This window comes from Seriola aureovittata, chromosome 16 (assembly GCF_021018895.1).
Source record: "Seriola aureovittata isolate HTS-2021-v1 ecotype China chromosome 16, ASM2101889v1, whole genome shotgun sequence".
NCBI classification, from domain to species: Eukaryota; Metazoa; Chordata; class Actinopteri; order Carangiformes; family Carangidae; genus Seriola; species Seriola aureovittata.
This window is the reverse complement of record NC_079379.1, coordinates 24034548-24057098: the sequence shown is the minus strand read 5'-3', so window position 1 is coordinate 24057098 and position 22551 is coordinate 24034548. Positions and strand designations below refer to the sequence as shown.

At 44.2% G+C, this 22551-nt stretch overlaps 1 protein-coding gene across 2 annotated transcripts in view; it reads right to left on the bottom strand.

The window, feature by feature from the left end:
• Window positions 1–22551, bottom strand: part of LOC130184027 (ubiquitin-conjugating enzyme E2 E2-like) — a 49775-nt gene that overhangs the window by 26085 nt on the left and 1139 nt on the right. For both annotated transcript variants that reach the window (XM_056399781.1, XM_056399782.1), the window contains exons 2-3: window positions 19790–19987; window positions 15719–15769 (exon numbers count right to left, since the gene is read on the bottom strand). In XM_056399781.1, the coding sequence (XP_056255756.1) occupies window positions 15719–15769; window positions 19790–19980 (242 nt within the window). In that variant the 5' untranslated portion in view covers window positions 19981–19987. The remainder of the gene's footprint in view (window positions 1–15718; window positions 15770–19789; window positions 19988–22551) is intronic.

Here is a 22551-nt window from a genome sequence, read left to right as displayed (position 1 = left end):
GTCTTCAAAAAAATAAAAATCAGACGGGTGCCAGTGTGATGTTCCTTTCCCAGAAAAACACTCTTTTATCTAAAAGGCCTCTTTCATCTTTTGTAAAATGTCTTAAGTCAAAGTTCTTTCATCCTCATCAAAAAAAAAAAAAAATTCAACACTGGCGAGAGGATGGAGATTTGCTGCTGCTGGTGTGTGTGTGTGTGTGTGTGCGTGCATGTGTGTGTGTGCAGTCGGCAGTGACTCATCTTGTTTGAAAGGTAACAGAATCCAGCAGCGGAGTCACACCAGCGAGCTCTGTGCCGAGGTGAAGCTTCTGTTAAGAATTAATTCAGCGGTGCCTCCAGTGCTGCCTCCACCTCTGGAGCTTCATGCTGCAAGCAACAAACACTTTAACTGGAAACTGCTGAGACGGCGCTGAAGGTGAGAGCTCTTTAAATTACACTCTAAATAATTCTGGAGAAGTCGAGGAGAGACGGGGGGGGGGGGGGGGGGGAAGCTCGCTCGACACACATGCAGCTTCCACTTTTCTGAAGCAGTGACATGATGTTAGATAATGCTTAAAGAGAACAGTTCCATCTCCACTCGGATAAATCTACATGACGGTTTCTTTTAGACTTTGTTTCTAGTGTGTTTACATTTGTTTTCACCTCCGTTCGGACCCTGCGTCCTGTCAGGCGCTGGAAGAGCTTCACACGCAGGTCTGCTCGGGGGAATTGTTGAGATTTTGGGAGGTGTACACATTGGCTTCCTTCTCCTTCTCCATTTAGATCCGAAACCTTCATGTGTATCTCCAGAGGAGCTCACTTGTTTCGAAGCTTTCGACCCATCGCCATCAGGTCTTCATCGTGGACCAGAAATCCTGAAAGGTCCCATGTTGTATAAAACATAGATTTCCATGTGTTCTTTGCTTATAAAGTGGGACTAGGTTCTATATTAATACTGTGAAAGGGAAACCAGCCGTCAGGACTTCTGTAACTTTGTGATGTCACAACTGAACACTCACCACCCTCAGCTACGCCCCCTGCATGTCCAGCCTTGCAGGATTTGGTTTCCAAGTAAGGTTAATTCCCCTTTAAAATCAACCAGAGTCACAAAGTGGAAACTTTGGAGTCTCCACTATGTCTTCACAATGTTGATATGAACTTTGTCTCAGAAAGTTGTTTAAATGCTTTTCTGAAACACCTGATGTGTGGTGACATGATCACATATCACAGTACACGCTGGTTAAAAACAAAAAGGTTTATTGTTCTTTTCCCTACTTCGTGTATTTTGCCATTGAATTGAATTGTACGTGTAAAACTACGAGTGAAATGTCAGTTGAAGTGTCGGTTAATTGGGGGATGAAACGCTCGAAATTTCAGTTGAGGGGAAACTCTGAAAGTAGCTGAACTTTTCATTGAAGAGAGAAAAGATGAGTGCACTTGAAATGTGGTGATTTATATAGTAAGTGGTAAAAAAATTAAATAAATAATAGTTGAAATTTCCTGAAACTCTGAAACAGAAGAGGTGCAGACAGTTCAAGTGTGTGCAGTGTAAGCAGTTAAAATGTCAGTTGTAGTGTGAAATGTGAAAGAAGTTGAACAGTCAGAAAGGATGAAAAAAGCTCTGAAAGTAGGAATGAGCGCAGCTGAAATGACAGGTGAGGTTTGAGAGGTCAAATTGTTGAAATTTCCTTTAAATCAGCACTGAAGACAGTTGAAGTGTGTGCACTGTAAGCAGCTGAAATGTCAGTTGAAGTGGAAGCGCCGTGTCAGAAAGTGAGTCCAAGTGTGAGACCTGAAACTTAAATGAACTGTCGGTTGAAGAATAAATATCAGTTCAAGTTGAAACTTAATGAGACAAGACCAGGTCAAAACCTAGTGTAACTGTCTGGACCGCCGATGGTCAAATCCTGATTTTATAACTGTGACGTCAAAAACATATAAATCATAGATAAAGACTGAGATACTTATAAACACCCAGAGAAAAAGTTAGAAGAGACAGACTTTATTTCTTTTTTTTGTACGTTATTTTTTTGGAGTAGTTTAGTCTTTATTAACTCCAGAACATCACAGACTTTTATTAGAGGCAGGTCTTTATGTCTCACTCCCTCTGTTTGATATGTAGAGTTGGTCATAGTCGTTAGTACGAAGCCTCGTTAACGATGACTTCTCTCTCTCTCTCTCCCTCCCTTTCTCCTGCTCTCTCTGTCTTATATTCAGTTATTCCTCTGCCTCCTTTAGTAATAGTGACACATGGAATCAAAGTAGTTTATTTGCTGTAATGGAGGCGAGGCTCAGTGTATTGGAAGTGCTCCTCCTCTTCCCTGCAGTTCCCGAGCAGCTATGTCGTCTCTTATGAGGAGGCTGTAGGTCTAATAACAACCGAAGTTTGTTTTTAGCTTTTAAACACACTACACTATCAGAAATGAAGAAACAAGTGCACAACCATACCCCCCCCTCCATGCTCTACCCCTCCCATACCTGTTTGTTCGCATTTCACAGACTAATATAATAATTATAACTAATATTTTTACGCTTCTCATAAGGACATTAAAGATTTCTGAAGGAGTGTTTTTCAGCGCTGCTTCACTGCAGAGCTCAGCCTGTCCTTGATTCTCTCTCTCTCTCTTTCTCACACTCACACTCACAGACACACACACACACACAAACACACACACACACAAACACAATGGACCCGTCAGTCACGGTCAGACTGGTCCGTCAGGAGCACCGGAAGAAATGTGTTTGTGTTTATTTTTCCGGTCACACACCACATGCGCTCCTGTAACTTTCACCAGCAAAATAATAAATAAATAAATAAATAAAAAAAACCAAACTGCAGCGATGACGATAATAAGCTCGACCGAGCGGAAGTCATCACACGACCGTGGTATTGCGGTTACGCCGTTACCGTCACAGCTCTGATTTCATTTCTCACTCACACACTGTAATATACTTTTGATGCCGTGCGAGCACCACTTCAAGTAAAGTGCACCTATTATTATCTGTGGAAGATGAAGCCTCCGAAGAAGTCGAATAACGTTTCAATAATACATCAGAGTTCCTCCCTCCGGCCGCTCTGCCATTATATCGTCCTCAGGCGGCGCACACACGCTCACCAAGGTCACAGAGAACCTGCACACTCAGCTCGGCTCTGTGAGCGGACGTCCTGAGCTACTTGTTAGGCGTTTCTCTCCTTTATCGTATGCGAGAGCCGATGGCGAGCTTTCTCTCTCTCTCACAGAAATAAACACGTTTCTGCGACGGAGGGAAAAATGTGTGGAGTCGCTGTGAAAGAAAGAAAACGTGTTGAGTTGATTCTGGGTGAGAATAAAAACACAATGCTGTTGCTGCTTCTAGTGAAAAGAGAGGGAGTGGAGGAGGGCGGGCGGGGGCGGGGGGGGGGCGGCGTATCACAGGAAACACAGGGTCGACCTCCGGATAAAACAATCCCTCGGCGCCCTCCCTCACAGTCATCATGGCAACATTGATTAGGTTGCACTCTGAACATTGATTATGTGTTACTCTTCTATTGAGATGCGCTCCCATTCGCCGCCATCGCTCACACCCAGAAACATTTAGTCTGCGTATATAATTCACTCAGTCCTTCGTCCTCCTGATCTCTCTCTGTCTCACACACACACACACACACACACACACACACACACACACACACACACACACACACACCGCAGCCCGAGCATCGTGTAAACGCAACATGCCATCTTTCATGTCCGTTCCCTGTATAGATACAAAAGTCAGTCGTCCTCGTCTGCAATTGGTCCAGAACTCTGCATCTCGGCTTCTGACTGGTTCCGGGGGGGGGATGGGATCACATGACCCTTCTCTCCATTGACTCCCAGTTCCTTTGAGAATAGATTTTAAGGTTCCAAGCCACGATAAGTTGATCTGCTTGTTTTCTGTCGTAGCATTTTGCTGATCGCTGATGTTTTGATTGTATTTCTCATGATGTTGTGCGGCACTTTGCTTTGATTCGATTTAAATAAAAAAGGTTAAATACCGAAGCATCCGTGCCGGTGCTTCCTGCTTGACGACATGCGTCACAGTGTCGTCAGGTGCAGGCGTCTTCATGAGCCGCAGTCCAGTTTTTCACTTTTAACTTCGATTAAATGAACAGCAATTACCAACAGAAGCTTTCGACGCGCACAGACTTTATAACTTACAACGAAGAGAAGAACTATGTCAAAATATGGCAGGAAAATCTCATTTTGTATTTTACAGGAACATCATTATCTGAGACGCAGGAAAAGGAGGAAGGATCCAGCCGGCTGTGATTTTCGCTGATGCATTAGCTCTTCTTAAAACAGCATTAATGGGGGTTTTTTTTCTCCCTCTTTAACGGCCTTGAAAATAACATGGGAGACACCCACCATTAAGGACCGAGGCTTGAAGGTGATAGCTGTTGAAAGCAGACCACAAAAGGGCACATTAAGAATTCAACAGCCAGCGCAGCCACATCAGCTGGAAAACCAACTGAGGCATGCATGGAGACAATTAACCAGAGATTTACTGAGCGGAGGATGATCCTGCAAGGTATGGGGAATTTGCCCACCCCACCCCCGATGAGACACGCTCTCTGATTAATGGTAGCTCAGGGCCTTGCCAATGCAGTGACTGGTATGAGAATGGGAAGGCAGGTAGCGTGAATGGCTCCCACAGGCTCCATAGTGCTGCATCTGGCACGCAGGTGACCTACAGCGCGGCTCGCCGCAGTACAACTACCTTGAAACTCCAACTATCTTCGCACCGAGCTGTTAATTAATCTCATCAAGGGCAGACGTGTGCGCTGCAAGGACGGACCAGGCATCCGAATGAATGAAAGATACTCTTTGGTGGTTGATGATACGAGATACAGATAAGTTTTCAGACAGGCAGCGCAGAGGGATCAGAGCTGCCTGAGAGGCAAAGAGAAGGGATGATTTGGAACATAATCCATGAGCGATAAAAAAAACCCCATCATTCCCACGCCGGCCGTGGCGTTGTCTGCTGACTGAAACACACCATGGTCTGATTCGAAGGCGGCTGTGAAGTGTATAGCTACAGCGTGCGAGTGTGTAGGTGCAGCCTGGCTCTCGCTGCACTATTGATTCAGCAGCACTGCAGTTTAGAGAAGCCACTGGCTGGACGCGAGAAATGGAAAATAAACAGAGGAAACCAAGCGGGAACTGTGGGAGCTCCACGGGAGCAGAGCAACAGACCCAGAACCAGTTACAGAATACAGATTCACAGAGTCCTAAAACCTGCAAACTGCTCAAGACTTTAAAGGAACTACCGTCACTTTTAAGTTCCTTTACTATCTAACGGGAACTATTTCCCACTTTAAATCACTTCTCATGCTCATTCACTCAGTTTAAAGCTCCTATATAGTCTAAAGGTCTGTGTCCATGTGTAGTGTGATTATAGATCAGCTCTAGCTTCTATATTAATACTGTGAAAGTATCAAAGCCTCAGTCCACAGAGAAATGCACACAGCCTGTATTCAGAAACTGAGCCTTAAAACCAGCCGTCAGGACTTCTGGAACTTTGTGATGTCACAACAAAGCAGTCACCAAGCCCCGCCCACCTGGACCCACCGTCCAATCCTTGCAGGATTTGGTTTCTCTGAGTGTTTTTACCTGAAATCTGCTTTATTTTTATTGGATCACTCAGAAAACAGTCAGCCAATCAGAAGAGAGGTTCAGAGCCTCCTCTCTTCTGATTGGCTCCTGACCTGTTGTTACTAGAGCTCCAGAGAGAAGCCTGAGAGAGGAGATGTAAAACTACACTGAGAAATATATCTTCTCATGGATCAACACTTCAAATAAAACACAGAAGAAGAAGAAAATATGGATCTTTAAGGAAAGTTTGTAATAAACTGATTGATAGAAACAGATAAATAGATCACAAATATGGGAAATAAACTGATGTGGCTGCTCAACTGCCACCAGAAGAAGAATGAGTGTGTTCATGAAGCAGGACGCTGCAGCACCGTCCCGTCTCCACCCGAGCGGCAGTGCTGCGAACTTTAATGTGAGTAATTGAATATCAGGTCCTGTGTGTGTGTGTGTGTGTGTGTGTGTGTGTGTGTGTGTGTGTGTGTGTGTGTAGAGGAGCTGCTGAGTTGGCTGGTTAGTGGCTCGAGTCCTCTGTCATCGCAGAGATAAAACAGACAGGAGACAAGACAGAAACAGTCCGGGGCGTCTCTTTATCTGCCTGTGTTGTTACAGCTTAACTCAACCAACCAGTTTTGAGACGGGGGGGGGGGGGGGGGGGGGGGCGGCGGAGATAAGGTGAAGCTGCGCTGCTCTGACAACAGTCACCCTGCATACCTGAGGCTGATACCGCCACAGAAATGCGTGGCCTCGGGAAAAGCCCGACAGACTCACTGCACCCGTCTGTCGTGTTTCTTCAGTTACTGATGTCTTTAAAACAAAAACAAAAAAAAAATCACTTCTGCTTTTCATGTTTCGTTCTCACTCATATAATCTGTTACACACGCACAGACATGACGATACGATAAGACTGCAGGATATATCGCTCGCTCACATGGTCACAATCTGCTGTTGTTGAATAATGTCAATGTCATCGCTTCCTCCGTTTCTGTGTCATAATTAGTGAATGAATTCTTCATTCATGGACAAGAACGTGTGTGTTTTCGTGAGGTCACAGTGACCTTTAACCTTTGACCACACCAAAATCCCAATCAGTTCATCCCTGAGTCCAAGTGAACATCTGTGCCACAACCGCAGAAATATCCCGAAAGGCGTCCCTGAGACGTGGCGAGAAAACGGGAAGGACACACGGACGGACGGACGGACAACCTGAAAGCATGACGCCTCCAGCAGCAGCTGTTATCAGTGCAGAGGCATGAAAAGCAAATATGTCAAATAAATAAACAGCAGCACGCGGAGCTGCAGAGAGCAAACACGTAATACTGCCCAAAGTGGAAGAGACACAACTACAGCTGTTCACTCTTTACCTTTTTAAATAAGAGCAAGAATTAATATCAAAGAAATATAACTTAACAATTAAATGAATGAATGTATGTATGGAGCTGGAGCCGGAGCGGACGACACGTCTGCAAGATCCTCTTCAGTAAAAGCTTTCATAATATATAATAATAATTATTGCTGGACGCATCAGTCTAATCCTTAATGGGTGAAGACTCAGGAAGTGAAAGTGTGCGTCTCCGTATTTCTGCGTATCCGCCGTGAATGAAGTTTCCTGAAGTGCAGGAGGGGGAAGTGGTACATTTATGTAATTGTGTCTCTCTATAAATAGTGTGTGTGTGTGTGTGTGTGTGTGTGTGTGTGTGTGTGTGTGGATAGAGAGAATACGCCTTCCTGCAACAGACTGAGCGGCACTGTTGGAGGATACTGCAGTCCTTCCTCCACAGAGGAGAGCAGCATATCTAATGAGAGGCTAATCATTCATCCAACACAGAGACATGATGCACATAGCTGATATACACCCTGATGACCTCATTCACACACACACACACACACACACACACACACACACACACACACCACTGCAGAGACAGGCTTAGTCAGCTGTAGCAATCTGCAGACAAGAGAAGGGATTAAATGAATGAGGACAGAGGAGCTGAAACAGGCGAGGAAAAATAGCTGTAGAATCAGTTATGGCTGCGCACATGATCAGAGCGGGACAGCCTGACGCCATTAAAGCTCTAACATCCACGCCATCGCCTCACTGGATGAAATGAATAGTTTAATATTAGGTTTTCCTGCTGGACGAGAGGCCAAGATGTAAAACCACGTACCCACAACAGTTCAATTAAAAGACAGATACGTCTGTTGCTCTCTCTCTTTTCCTCCCTCCCTCTCTCTCTCTTTCCCTCCCTCCCTCTCTCCCTCTTTCTCTCTGACTGCATCGACATTGACGCCGTCTCATGAAAGGCAAAACGCCAAAAAGGAAATTACTATGAAAGCTTTTCTTTCATCTTGACCAGCTGGACTTTGCATCTTCAACGATCTGCGCTGGGGGGGGCTGTAACAACATGTATTTTTTATTTTATTTAATTCTTCATTTGTATAGAAAGAAGAGTAAACCAATACTGGAGCTGTTACAGAATTAAAAAAGTATTATAAGTCCTGTGATTGATTATAGATTAGATCCAGCTCGATCCACAAAAGGATGGAAACTAACGGCACTAAACAGGAAGGTTGAGCAATTAATCAACATATAATCAAAATCACAAAACCTGCAGGAGCATAAATGATTCTGGTAATAAAGAACTAACAAACATCAGGATGGTCCTCGAAATAATCAAACGAATGAGTCGTTCTGTTTGAGGAGTGGGAAACTTGCTTTTCACAAACTCATAAATCCCTCAGGATCAGCTGAGATGAAAGAATGTACAGGAAGACATCGCTGCACGAATCTGAACCCGACTTGACGGATCACAATCTCTGCAGCTTCTTCAGAATCTGTTGCAGGAGAACAAATTGGCCCCAAGCAGCCACTTACTGTAGTAAATGTTCTATTAGACAGACAACCACATAATCCCTGAGATCCACGTTCTGAATTCAATCCTGAGCTGCAACTAAAGTCCAGACAGATTCAGTGAAAAGCTTCTTCAGTCTGAGCTCACACTCCATCTTGACGCCTCGTTACAGGTTTATAGTAAAATCAAGAGAAACGTGTTTATTTGACCTACAGTTAAAGTTAAAGAGCGATAGATTTGAATTAATTTCTTTTATCTTGTCAAGATTAATTAGTAAATAAATCATTATAAATGATTTGGTGTTCTTAAGCCGTTCTGCTCGGTGCCTGACAGCGACGCCTGATCTTTTCTCCTCTGGTCGGCAGAGACAGAAGAAGGCTGCACCTGTTGTTTCCACAGGTGAGATCCATTCAACCAGCATCTCATCTCCTCTGCTGCTGATCTCATTACGGGTTGCAGCCACGAGTTATAACTCCAGTCAGCTGGAAACACTGAAAGCACCCGCTTAAGATTCAACAAGAGATTTGAAACTATGTGGATTAAATAAACAGATTTTAATCAAATGTTTTCCACCAGTGTTGGAAACAAGGAGATGAACAGTTGTTGTTAAAAAAATCTTTCTATGAGGAATAACAATTATTTCATTATATAAACACAATATCTATCATCCGACATTTGATTTGATCGGTTCACAAATGAACAAACGAGTCGAGCGTGTGGTTTCAGACAGAAAAATGCTCGGGGCTCCAAATGAGGAAGACGCCTCTGAAAACAAACAGAAACAAGTTTCCCAGTGTATGTAAGTCTGACGTGTGCGTGTGCGACACGCCGATAAGGATCCGTGGCAACGAGGAGAGCAATACAGCTTCCTGATTTCATCACGCCACGCTGCAATGTTGTCATGAGACAGAAAACACAGGGAGCATTCAAGGTCTTTCTCCGCAGCAAACCGCAGAACTGTTTTCTCTACGGACCAGAAACACACAACTACACAGGCATCACCAGTCCAGCGCTTAGACCGAATCCTTTTAAAACAGATCTTTTATTTGTCCTTGTATTTACACCGCTCTTGTACGAACTATTGTACGAATATTGAAGTTTGTAAGATAAGTGTTTTGTCATATCTTGCTATCTGTGGTCTTTTACTCACGTGACTGGACAAAACCAGCGAAACCATCTGTTTATTTTACATCATAATAATATAAACATCCTAAAACAGACTCCAGCTCCCAGCCCTCGCCTTTACATCTTAAATGCCCATTGATTTATTGTCAACATATCTGTTAAATCCAGAACTGAACAACTCTTCTTCTTCATGTCTGTATTAACTCCACAGTTACAGTCATTTGTTCTTTGGTTCTTCAACTGCAGCGTAACAAACCTAACAACCCTCTGAACAAACCTACAGCTGCTTTGCATAGAAGAGAGTCACCTGTGCTGCGCTGCGAGCGGCCGGCTCACCTGTCTCCGTCTACTCTGCATACAAAGACGTATTGCGTCGCTTCTCACTTCCTCTCAAAGTGATCGATTTGTACGTAAATACAGTCGAAATCATGGACCAGCCTTTGTCTTTCACTCGTGTGTTGGATGGTTTTGTCACCGTATGTGTGAGAGCGCAGAGAGGAGGAACAGGTGAAGCGCCGACACCTGCCGACACGAGGCAGAATGTGACGTATTCTGGGTTTTCATCTGCTCTTGTTAGTCCTGAGCAGTGAGGTTGCTGGCCGAACAGCGTGCGGCTGTTTCGCTGCAGGACGCTTCCTAATTACAAAACCGGACCTCCTCCCCGTTCATCTGACAGGACGGAGTTACAGCTACAGGATCTTGCTGGGACGCCGCAGGGCTGAACTGCAGGACACACCACTTCACACTCACGCACACACGACGGAGGAAAGACGAGAAGCCGCAGCTCTGTCAGACACCTGACGAGGCGTCTCTCCTTCCTCTATTTCTACACTAGAAAAGATGCATCAACGCGCCTCATCCAGTTAGTTTAACATACTGAACTGATCTGTTGTTGCCTTATAAACAAAGACTCGGGCTTCACTAATTTACTGCAGAATAAAGGCTGTTTCATTTGACCGTTTTATGAATGGACTGTGATCTCAGAGCTCCGATAAAAAGCCTTAATGTTTCATACACTTCAAATAAATTCAGTTATGTGTAATTCCAAAGTCCACACTAAAAACAAAACGTCTGTCATGTTGAGTTTAAGCTGCGAGCTCATCCACTTTACCTCTTTTAACTTAGTAAAAGTTCAAGTAACATATTATTTTACGTGATCACAACTTGTTAATTGAATCTAAGTTAAAGAAATCAGGATGATTTCTTGCGTCACAGCTCCTGGTGTTATGGACAGGAGACGCAACAAACCCGGGGTCGTTGTCCTTCAGTCTCTCCCACATGTGCAGCCGTTTATACAAGAGGGCTGCAGGAAGTGTCCGACTTACAGACTAAAGGAATTAGAATTAAAGTTCCTAAGGTCCGACAGCCTCTGCTTGTTATTTAGGTCAAAGAATTGTGTGTTTCTCGTCTCTGTAGTGAAAAGCTTTATTTACCACACACGCTTTAAATGGCTGGAAAAGAGCAGAGAGGCGCCGAAGCTCTGTCGTCAATAACATCCTCCGGTAATTTTTCCCGCTGTCAATCACCGTGAAGTGTCGGGGACTGTGATTCATACGTTTCTGTACGTTTCACTCACATCTTTGCATTTTTTGTCCTTGATGATACCGACACACGACTCCTCGTTTACGACTGTGACGTACAGCAGCTGCCGGGAGGCCGGCGCTCACTGATAGAAAAACGCTTCGCAGACGCCAATAAAGAATCTTTTTTTCCTGACACACTGACACAAAAGTTGTGTGGTCTTCAAACGCAGCTCTGAAGGAAAAAAAAAAACCAAAAAACCAATGACTCAGAGTGAAACTACTTCACTCAGATCAGGGCCAGGAAAACAGAGACCTCCAGAACATTCCCATGTGCTGCACTGAACAGATGTGACAGATGTGAGTTCTGGACAAAAATGGAAATTATATGTTTTTATTGTGTTTATATGAAGCTGGTTCATGTAAATATACCGACACTGAATATCACCAAAACGGGGATTTTGGGGAGTTTTTGGCGACAACAGAAAGTTACGATTGACTAAAAGAAGAAAACTTTCCTCGTCGTCGCGGCTCTCTGGGTCGTGATTCCTCGTTTTAAGTGATTATTGATTATCTAACTAAAAACCTCACTCTTCTTCTCTTACATCACTTCACAGACACACACACACACACACACACACACACACACACACACACACACACACACACACACACACACACACACACACTCTTGCTGACTGACGTTTGATCTGCTTGGTCGTGTCAACATCACTGATGTCACAGAAAACCACCGTCTCTTTCGGTCTCTACTGTTTATAATATCAACATCTCTGTGATGGATATATATTAACGTAACTTATATGTGTACAATATAAACATACATGCGTAAAAATATATATTAATATGGGCTAGATATATGATTATGTCAATATATGACAATTGTTTCCAACATATATGTTTTTGTTTGATATGTACATTTATTTCATATATGGAAATTTGATATATGTGTATATGTTACATTTGCGTATGGGTTCCTAACCGTTTATAGACCGAATGATCAATCGATCAATAAAGAAAATAATTGATGATTAATCTGTAGTGAAAATAATAATGAGCTGCAGCAGTATTTCTGTACATGTATAGTTGTATTTTTTTGAAAGACCGAGTTATTTACAAAACTACGAGTGTAATTCACGTGAAGAAGAAAAGTCTACTTCCTGGTTTTGAAATGTAGTACATATTAGTTGACACCCAATCACAACGATACTCCTGCTCAATTCTGATCACTTATTAATTTAATGGAATTACCGAAGCTCATGTGCGTCAGCGTAGACGACATATGTGTATTCATATTTTGTTTTTGTTGTTTTGTTTTGTTTTGTTTTTCCTTTTTCTGCCTTGTTTTGACAGCTGGATGAAAATGTATAATCACCAGCAGCTCAGCGTCTTGTCATCTTCCTTTCACAAAAGCAAACCAGCGATTTACAGCAGTTTGTGTGTGAGTGAATCGTATCTAAAGCCCCCCCGATAGGATTTATCGTTTCTCTCTCACTCGACCCGCTGATGTTCTCCTCTGCCTTATTACTTTCATTCTTTAGATGATACCGATATTCAGTGGTGAAGTTATTCCTCTGGAACACACAGAGTCTTACTGGGATTAAGAGGGAGAGAGAGAGAGAGAGAGAGAGAGGAGAGAGAGAGAGAGAGAGAGAGAGAGAGAGAGAGAGCATGAATGATAGAGAGAGAGAGAGAGAGAGAGAGAGCATGGCCAATTCCCCCTTGGAATCCACACATTGTTTCCCCTCAGCCGATGGGGGGATTCTTATCAAAACGCTGCCAGGACTATCATGAAAGGATATGGTAATTATGGAAAACACACACACACACACACACACACACACACACACACACAGCCAGGAAGGCGAGCGAGCACTGGGCTAATATAATGTGTCTGGTGTGGGGGGCTATTTACATACCCTTCCAGAGCGCTTGTCACATTCAATTAATTACTCTCTGGCAGTGTGACAAAGATGATTAAAAGGAATGATGAAAAATACTTCCTTATATGCCTCCAAAATTTCCACTAAGTCCTTTTTATTTATTTTTTTGTTTTTTAAACGAAGCCAAAGGAAAACAAGGCACGCTGTCTCAGTAAAAGTTAAAGGTGGGTTCTTTCATTCCCAGGAGGGATTACAGAGCCGTTCCTTCTATTGAGGGAGGGAATGTAGAAAATGAGCCAGAGAGGATGTTTGCTGGAGCTGCTGTGATCATGAGCGGCGCTTTATTCTGGCGGGAGACAAAAAAAAAGAAAGAAGCTGAAGCCTGTGGGGTAATGAGCTGCATCACAGCGTCCGTTCATAGCCTCCTCACATCTGATGTCTTTCGGCGAGCAAGGCCTATTTAACACTGTCAGATCAATTAGTAGGTGAAGAAAGGGCTGGTGGTGGTGGTGGGGGTGGTGGGGGTGACGTGGAGCCTTTTGTTCAAACAGACACCGTGTGTGTGAAAGGGGGAGGTACAGTAGCGTTTAAGGGAATTTATCGCGGCAAGAAGTTTTTTTTTTTTTTTTGACTGAGCTTCGCCCGTTCGCACAAAAGAAAAAACGGCCTGAATCGGAATTGTTGTGGTGAAACGTGTCGACTAAATCAAACACCGGGGATGTGACAGCCGTGTGGTGAGGTGTGGGGTGAGCTGTGGGTGGTGGGAGGAGGAGGAGGAGGAGGAGGAGGAGGGGGTTGGGAGTGAGGCAAATACCCCCTAGGTGCATATGAATACAGAAATCTACATTTCAAGTAGCGCCGCGCCTCTGGTGGCTTTGGATGTCTTGACTCCCCCCCTGAAAAACGCTCCGGCTGCTTGAGCCTAATTTTTCACTTGTGACTACGACGACTCCCGACCGCAGCCGAGCTCAATCCATTCGTCACGAGGGCTCCTGTCGGTGTGGACATTCCTCAAACAAAAATATAATTTTCTATACAAGTGTCTGCCTGTGAACCCCCCCCCCCCCCCTCCGCTGTTGGGCCCTTTGTCAGGAAACATAATGGCTGGCTTCAGCCAGATTAGCCTCGTCTTTGGAGATTGCAGGTGCCGACTCTGACAGATATCTCCTTCATAAAAACAGGTTTCTCACCTGCTGGAAGAAACAGCAGCTGTTTGTTTTCACTGCAGATGAATTGTTTTATTCTGAAATGGTGAGAGGCATCACACCCCCCCCCCCCCCCCCCCCCCCCATGAAGCTGTCTGCCTATACTAACGTTTCAAAGGTGAAATGGCTTTTTTAACGCCTTTCAAAATGTTAAATCCATTTAATGAGTTAATGTAATAAGACAGTAAGTGCTCACCATTACAACAAATCAGAGTTTATAATCAACATCTCTGTAGTTTTACATCTCCTCTCTCAGGCTTCTCTCTGGAGCTCTACTAACAACAGGTCGGTGAGCCAATCAGAAGAGAGAAGGCTCTGAGCCTCTCTTTTGATTGGCTGACTGTTTTCTGAGTGATCCAATAAAAATATAGAAGATTTCAGGTTAAAACACTCAGAGAAACCAAATCCTGCAAGGTTTGGATGGTGGGTCCAGGTGGGCGGGGCTTGGTGACTGCTTCGTTGTGACATCACAAAGTTCCAGAAGTCCTGACGGCTGGTTTTAAGGCTCAGTTTCTGAATACAGGCTGTGTGCATTTCTCTGTGGACTGAGGCTTTGATACTTTCACAGTATTAATATAGAAGCTAGAGCTGATCTATAATCACACTACACATGGACACAGACCTTTACACTGGAGGGAGCTTTAAATTTGCACATCCCTAAAAAGAACGATGGTGTATGACCTTGTCTCCACAGCACATGAGAGCGATTCTAATGAGTTTGACACTGTGAGGTTTATAGATTTTTAAATTAGGGGAGAAAAAGCACAGAGGTGAGGTATCAGAAATAGTATTGGAGGAGAAAATGCTGTGTTTGTGTAAAACAGTTTGGAGTAACTGAAGCAGCCGCTCTGCCTACAAGCCCGAGGGCGTCCATGCATCACCGAGTTTCCCTGCTCTCTCAGCCCTGCAGGAAATGTCTGCGCTTCACGTCACTTATACTGCTTACTCTGCCCACAGTGTGAAAGCTGGGCGGTCACACCTCCACCTTACCTCCCCCCCCTCTCTCCCCCCTCTGCAACACTGCACACCAGAAGTCATCAGTTTAAGAAGAATAACAAACGCTGACTCCACAGAAACCCCCCCCACCTCCCCGGCACAATGAAAGCTCTTACTCAAACCTTGATTGGCAGGAGCACCTCTGCCTCTCACCACACTCCTGACTCCAGAGAGGCAAAAATAAACCATGCGAACCTCTTCTACCCTCAGGGAGCGTGAGCTAACACACCACTGTTGCTACGGCGATTCCTAATGGTAAACGCTGACAATCAGGTCAAATTGTGCAGATATTTATTTTATTTAGACTGCTTACAAGGTCCATTCATTACGCCGCAGCCAGAGCAAACAGCGGTGCAAATATAGCACAATAATCTACCTGTGTTATTCATGTGACTCACTGAGCCGGCACAATCCATCCACACACACACACACACACACACACACACACACACACACACACACACACACACACACACACGAGCGCCTCAGGTGTCAGAGCAAATAGCCCACACAATCAACAGGCTCCTACCTGCAATTTGGTGGCGGGTCCAAGGTTATCTCTGCGAGCTCCTTCTGGATTCTGAAAAGAGAGGAAGATCTGGGTTATAATCACACTCTCTAAACACACACACTCACACACACACAGACATTTGTATAAATCCTGCCTGTAAAATCAATCTGTGAGTGTACTCAGTGAACACCTCATTGATTTTTTTCTAATGAGCTCCGCAGCACCGTGATTGAACACAGGAGTAAGTCCTGTCGCACAAGATCAACACGGGGATGCACCGATAAATATTTACCATTTTTCTGACCCCGTGTGCGAAAATGAAAAAACATTGGTTGTTGATATCAAACGGCCGCTTGCTGATCGTGGTCCGGTCTCGGCCCCTCGCGCTTTCACACTCAGCCGAGGCGTCAGGTTTCTCCCTGGTTAAGTATTCATTACGTTACAGTGCCAGTCATTTGCATATACACTTTATACTGTTACTATCACCCCGCCAGCTGTAAATGCTGCAGGTATTCTCTCCCGTGCACACGGTTCCACCACGTCAGCCTCGTGTCACGTTTGAGCGAGTAGGAAGGAGTTCAGGTGTGTTGGGGTCTTGTTCATAGGTGAGGGGGGTGGGGGGGGTGGGGTGCAGAGACAGGCAGATGGTCAAGGACTCCTCGTTGCACCAGTGCAAACTCTAAACTACTGACAGGCAGTAAATGCACCTTGAGATGAAACCGTCTTCATTGATTTCTACTCATCAAAATACAGTAACACCTGCTACTACGTTAATGTCGCTCGTGGAGCTGCAGGTCAGCAGGTCACATGATTACTGACCCAATCAACAACCGTGGTTATCCAGGTAGTAGATGAATCTCCCTATCTCTGCAACAGCTTTTGTTCGTTTACAGCTGGCACGGATGTCTTTGTAGATACGATTCCTTTTGAAAGATAAACTTGTATTTGGTATTTGTTGCTGCCAGACTGGTTTGTCTGGGGTTGGTTTAGTTCCAGCGGAGTGTGAATGAAGGAGATGTGCATGATTAGTCGACTCAGAGATTAAATGTTGCTGCCCCAACTAGTCAGCAGGTTTAACTATTTATTAATATTTTATTAATGTACAGCGGCCAGTTATCTGTTGCGTCTTCGCTAATGCCCGGATGTTACAAACAAGCAAAGCGATAACTGGTTGGTTGATTGGTTTGGCAACACTCTGATCTAGAAAATGAAAACGAGGTCATAGGTCGGCCTTGTCAGAATAAACCGGCTATAGAAGAAGGCTATGGGTAAGAAGGCTGCTGGTGCTAGCATTGCTAACGTCAAGCGAATATGACATCGTTCACCCGCAGACGCTGTGATCCCGATTAAATTGTGATCTAAAGTTAAAATTATTTTACAAGTACAAAGACCCTGAGAGATTTTCTTTTATTTCAGTTTCCATTCCCCTTGCATCTTGTTTTTCCTGCTGTAACTCAAAATGTTCAAGACACATAATAACAAGAAAATAAATAAAACTAAACAATTGACTCCTGGTATTGATCATGCAGTCTGCTCACTGTTGGCTGGGACACAGAAATAATTTGCTATTGGACGAGAGGGAGAAGAGAGACACGCAGTCGGCGTTGACATGATGTATTGTTCCAGCATTGATGACGCTTAATCACATCACACTAAACTCTCACAGCTCCAGAGAAGTGTCCTCTGTCGAACGTGTCGAAATGCTGCTAGGGGAGATATATGAAGAGACGCTGGGGATTGTGGGTAATGACTCACATGATTAATTTACCATTTATTAGATAAAATGAGGATCTTATTTCTGTCAATCAAGGGTGAATTATAGTCTCAAATGTCAAACACAGTGTCAGCAGTTACATTACAACTACTGTTTTGTTTTTGTGTGTGTGTTTGAGTTTTTCACGTGAAAGTACAAATAGTTGCGCAACAAAATAAAGACAAATTGAACCACCTGGCTGCGTCCTCACCTCGGCACAGCTGGCCCATCGCAGCGTGACCCCCCCCCCCCCCCCCCCCCCCCCAAACGTCAGTTCCACCGAGACAATTTGAAACTGTTCAACGGCGTTAATTTGTGCATCAGAGTCGCTGCTGTTCGACCCTCCGACAGAGTGTGAACGCTTCTAAACGGGTCACTAGGTACATTGTGTTGAAATGAACTTGAAGAATACAAAGGCCATCTAAAAAAAAAAATGTAGGTACAATTACCACACTTCATGTTAGAAGAGCTCCTGGATGGAGGGCACATCACAGGTCGATGATACGTAAAAGGGTAACGAAGGGGGAGGGGGAATTCTCCTCAGTGGGGCAATGACTGCACACTTGGGGGAAATGAGGAGGGAAAAAAAAAAATATATATATATTTGCAAAAGGAGCCTGTAATACAATCTCCACAGTTATGGAGTGATTCTCAGCTTGACTGCTTGCTGTGTAATTTTATCTGCAGTATTTCCTGAGGTGGCACATTTTGACAGCTGTGGCTGGGGACCTGTTAGAGAGAATGCTGCAATGAACGAGACCGGGGGAATCCGAAAAAACTAACTCATACTCATAATACCTGCGAGTTCCTCTTCCTCCTCCTCCTCCTCCTGCTGCTCGCGCTGCACGGCCTCTTTAACCAAAAAACTTGCTTTTTCTCTAACGCTCCACGGCTCATTGCGTTTGATAATCCCTGGAGACACTGAAAGCACTAAACAAGTACATTCTGCAAGCTTCGACAAATGAGTCAATATGATCTGAGCAAAGCTTTCATAATGCGGAGCCAGTGTTTCCCCCTCAGGTTGACGGTTTTGAGGCAAGGGGGGGGGGGGGCCACCTCTGAGGCGACGTCCACACTGCTACGATTTCATTTTAAAACACATCTCTCCTTCGCCACGTTCACTCCAGAGTTTTAGAGCCGCCTAAAACGGAGACTTTTGGAAATGCTGCTGGACCCGTTTTTAGTTGGAAAACTCCAGGGTCGCGTTGTCGTCTGGGCGGGAGACCTTTCAGAAACGACGACGTAGACCTTGTTGTCTTTGCTAGCAGCTGCTGTTCAGCTAAAATTCTGCATTTTAACACTGCGGCTGTCTTTGTTGTTCCTCGTTTATAGCAACTAATCAACTGCAGAGTAGACAATCCGCTTCCTGTTTACACCGGCTCGCACTTAGCCCAGTGTACGTGACGTATGAGTACGGCCGTCTGGACGGAGGAAACGTAGTAATGCGGACGTAGCCTTAACTGAGCAGACTACCGCACGGTAGTGTTACGAGAAGTGATGTACCGGAGGGAGGGAGCTAGCTGGTTAGCATACTACCTTCAGTAAATGAAGTAAGTGATAGAAATAAAAGTTTCTGCTTGACTGGTAAGAAAACAGCTGCTAATGCTAATCAGCCATAGCAAAAAAAAATAATTACATATAGCACCTTTAAAACCACAAACATTTCTTCTTATGGATCAAACCTAACTTACTGTCAGGTTAGCAACCGAGAGTCCAAATACACACTACAGATTTCAATTGTGTGCTTTTATTTTGGCGGCTTCCAGCGGCTTACACCTCATCGACTTTGGTATCGGTGTCGCCGCACAAGCTGAACTGTCAGTGCAGCTCGGCCGGCCTAACGTCCAATCAGACAACCTCTACATCGCCACGTGACATCCAGCGCCAACCAGCCATGAACTGTGTCTCATGGGGGGGGGGGGGGGGGGGGGCGTTTTCCAGCAGCCTCTCAGATCTGAGATGACACACACACACACACACTCTTGTCTGTTCATTCACTGCTGTAGTAGGAATTCCTAAGACGTTTAATGAATAGAACAATTCACTGTCGTAGGTGTGTAGGAGGGCTGTGTCAGGAAAATGCCTCGAGCGCACAGGAAGTGACGCTTTTTTATGTCCAAAGAATGTCACCGCAGAAGAGAAGAGAATAAATAAATCAAACCACATTATCCTTTTAACTAATGACTATTTTCATTATCAGTTAATCTCTCGGTTTTCTTTTCTTATTATCTCAGAATCCAACTTGTCCGACCATCAGTCCCAAATCCCACAAAGTATTCAGACGACACAAAGAACTAAGAACTCAAAGTAAAAGACCATCAGAGAAACAGATCTACCTCTTGGCGCTGGTGGAGAGCTTGGCAGCGGTCTTGCTGGAGATTTTGGCCTCCTTCTTTTTGGGCTGGGTCTGGTCGCGCTGCTCGGGGCCCGACTGCTCCGGAGGGGCCGTCTCCCTCTGCTCGGCGTCCGAGCTTCCCCCGCTGGTGTTGGGGCTGTCGTCCGGCCTCGGCTGCACCTCACTGGACATGCTGACACTGCAGAACACACGGGCAGCGTCAAACCACAAACTGTGCGTGTACAATAAAAAGTAAAAGGTTTTTCTGCGTCTCATCGGAGCGACGAGACCTTCATCGAGACGGGGCGAATCAATATTTAGTAACTGCTGCAACTAATGATTATTTTCATTTCATTATCCATTTTTCTATCAGCCCTTTTCCACTGCATGGTGCCCGCTCGGCGCCACTCGGGTTTCAATCAGGCAAAAGTTGTGGACAGTACCTGCGACCTGCTACGTCAGAATCAGAATCCTTTATTGATCCCCTGGGGGAAATTCATTTGCGTAACAGTTGCTCCTCAGCAAAGAATAGAGAAGATGAAGAATCAAAATACAATAAAGATAAAAATAAAGATATACGCTTACATAAATAGAAATATGCAAAGAAATATGTAAGTATATTAGTATTAAAATTTCACTTAAATTCCAAATTGCATTTCCCTATATGTTTAAATAAAGGAAATATAAATGATCCGGTTTGATGGCATGGTGACATGAAAACACTGCAGACGTCTGATTGGTCAGAGAGAATCGTCACCAAACTGTGTCATCATCATCCAAGACGGGATGTTCTGGACAAACTCGCCATTTTCAAACAGCTGCTCACTGTCACATTTCTGTTAGTATACGTTTAACACGGCGACCCGCAGACCCACACTGTCGTCGCCATAGCTTAGTCCATCATCGCTATAGTAACGACGCTGCATTAAGGGGGGGCCACTATCTGCAGAGGGAAAAAAAAGAAGCACCTGGAGCCAGTTGCACAGAACCTCTTAAAAGTTTCCTTCGTTAAGACATTTGCAGCAGTGAAACAGATTTTACAGCAGTGAAATTCTACCGTTTCCATGGAGACTGTTGATTTGCTGCCATTAGCTCTTGTGATACCTGTGTGTAACGTTAAAGAAACCGCTATCTCGTCCTGCTGTTGTTTTGAGGGGAACTTCTTAAGTGTTTAAGGTCTTTTGTGCAAGAATTTAACCGACTTTAAGTGATTCTTTAAGTATAAGACTAAGATAAGGAGAGAACCTTAAATACTTTAGTGAATGTTTTAAGGAAAATATAAGGAGAAGATGTACGGGTGTTTTCTGCAACTGTTTTCATTTTAAAGAAACTCAGACTTTAAAGAAAATCTTAACTTGAGGTCTTTGGTGACAAACTACTGCGTCCAAGTTCAAGAATAAATCTCATGCTTATTTCTTGAATAATTTTGTGCTTACAAAGTCAATAAATAATGAACAATGCCAAACATAATTTCCCAGAATCCAATATACCGAGGAAATGTCAAGGTAAATGTTAAGGTAATCTTATTTTGTTCAATTTACAAATGATATAATAAAGAGGTTAAGAGGCTAGATCAAACAATGTGTGGCTTTTCTGCTTAATAAATGATTTACAATGATAATAATCAAGGGGTACTCCTGCAGAGGACTTCTGCTGCGTGTCTTTTCTTCCTGTCCTCTCTCGAATAAAGACGTAAAAATACCCAAACTAATTACCCGGATGTCAATGTGTGATGAAGGTCGTGTAGTCTGCATCTGTTTAAAAATTAGCACACGTTCTCACAAAGAGACGATTTTTCCATGAGTCTCATCCGCTCTCGTCTTTGTGTGATCTCAGAAAGGAAACACTTTTTAATTTGCGAGATTTGAGATTCGGAGCTGCAACAATTTGTCAATTTATCCATCGACATAAAGTTAAATTGACAGAAGCAAAATTTGCAAATATTCACTGGTTCCAGCTTCTTAAATGTGACAATTTATTCTTCCAAGACAATAATAAACTGTCGGTCAGACAAGACGAGACATTTAAAAACATCTCCGTGGGCTGTGGACACTTGTGATAGAAATACTGTGTAGATAATAATCTGTAGATTGATCAATGATGGAGGCAGTCGTTAGTCGCAGCTCCCTCCTCTGAAAGACTTCTGCTAAACGCCCCTGAAGACAGGAGTGTAAAAAGTTAAAACACAGACAACATCCACGCTGAGCATCCGCTGGGGCATGAGCCTTGAATCTCAATAATAAAAAGACACCTACAAGGTCACGTTCACTAAATCCAATTCCCTGTGTGTGTGTGTGTGTGTGTGTGTGTGTGTGTGTGTGTGTGTGAATCTCAAGGTGAAGGCCTCTATTTACATTCCCAGGTCTGCCATGACAAAACCGTTCACCTCGGCTTGTTGTGATCAAATTGGTGCAGAAGTTAAGGACAGATTGTTCAATAAACATGACAGCGGCAGCGAGCGAGACTCGGCTTTTGACATTTGACAAACGGCCGCTGCGCACACACACTCTATCTGATGCAATTATAACTGCATTTGGTGGCGAGCTGATATGGGTGATAATTGGGAGAGGGGGGGGGAGGGGGGGTGTTATAATGGTTTAGGATAACAACACAAGGGGGTTATCATTTCAAAAAGGTTACGACATCTACATGTTCTGGTGAATTGAATCCTCTCTGGGGGGGGGGGGCTGTTATGGTCGTCAGGTGAGGATAAAGAGAAGTTTATCACCTTGGGCTCTTTCCAGCAGAGATTTTGGGCAGATT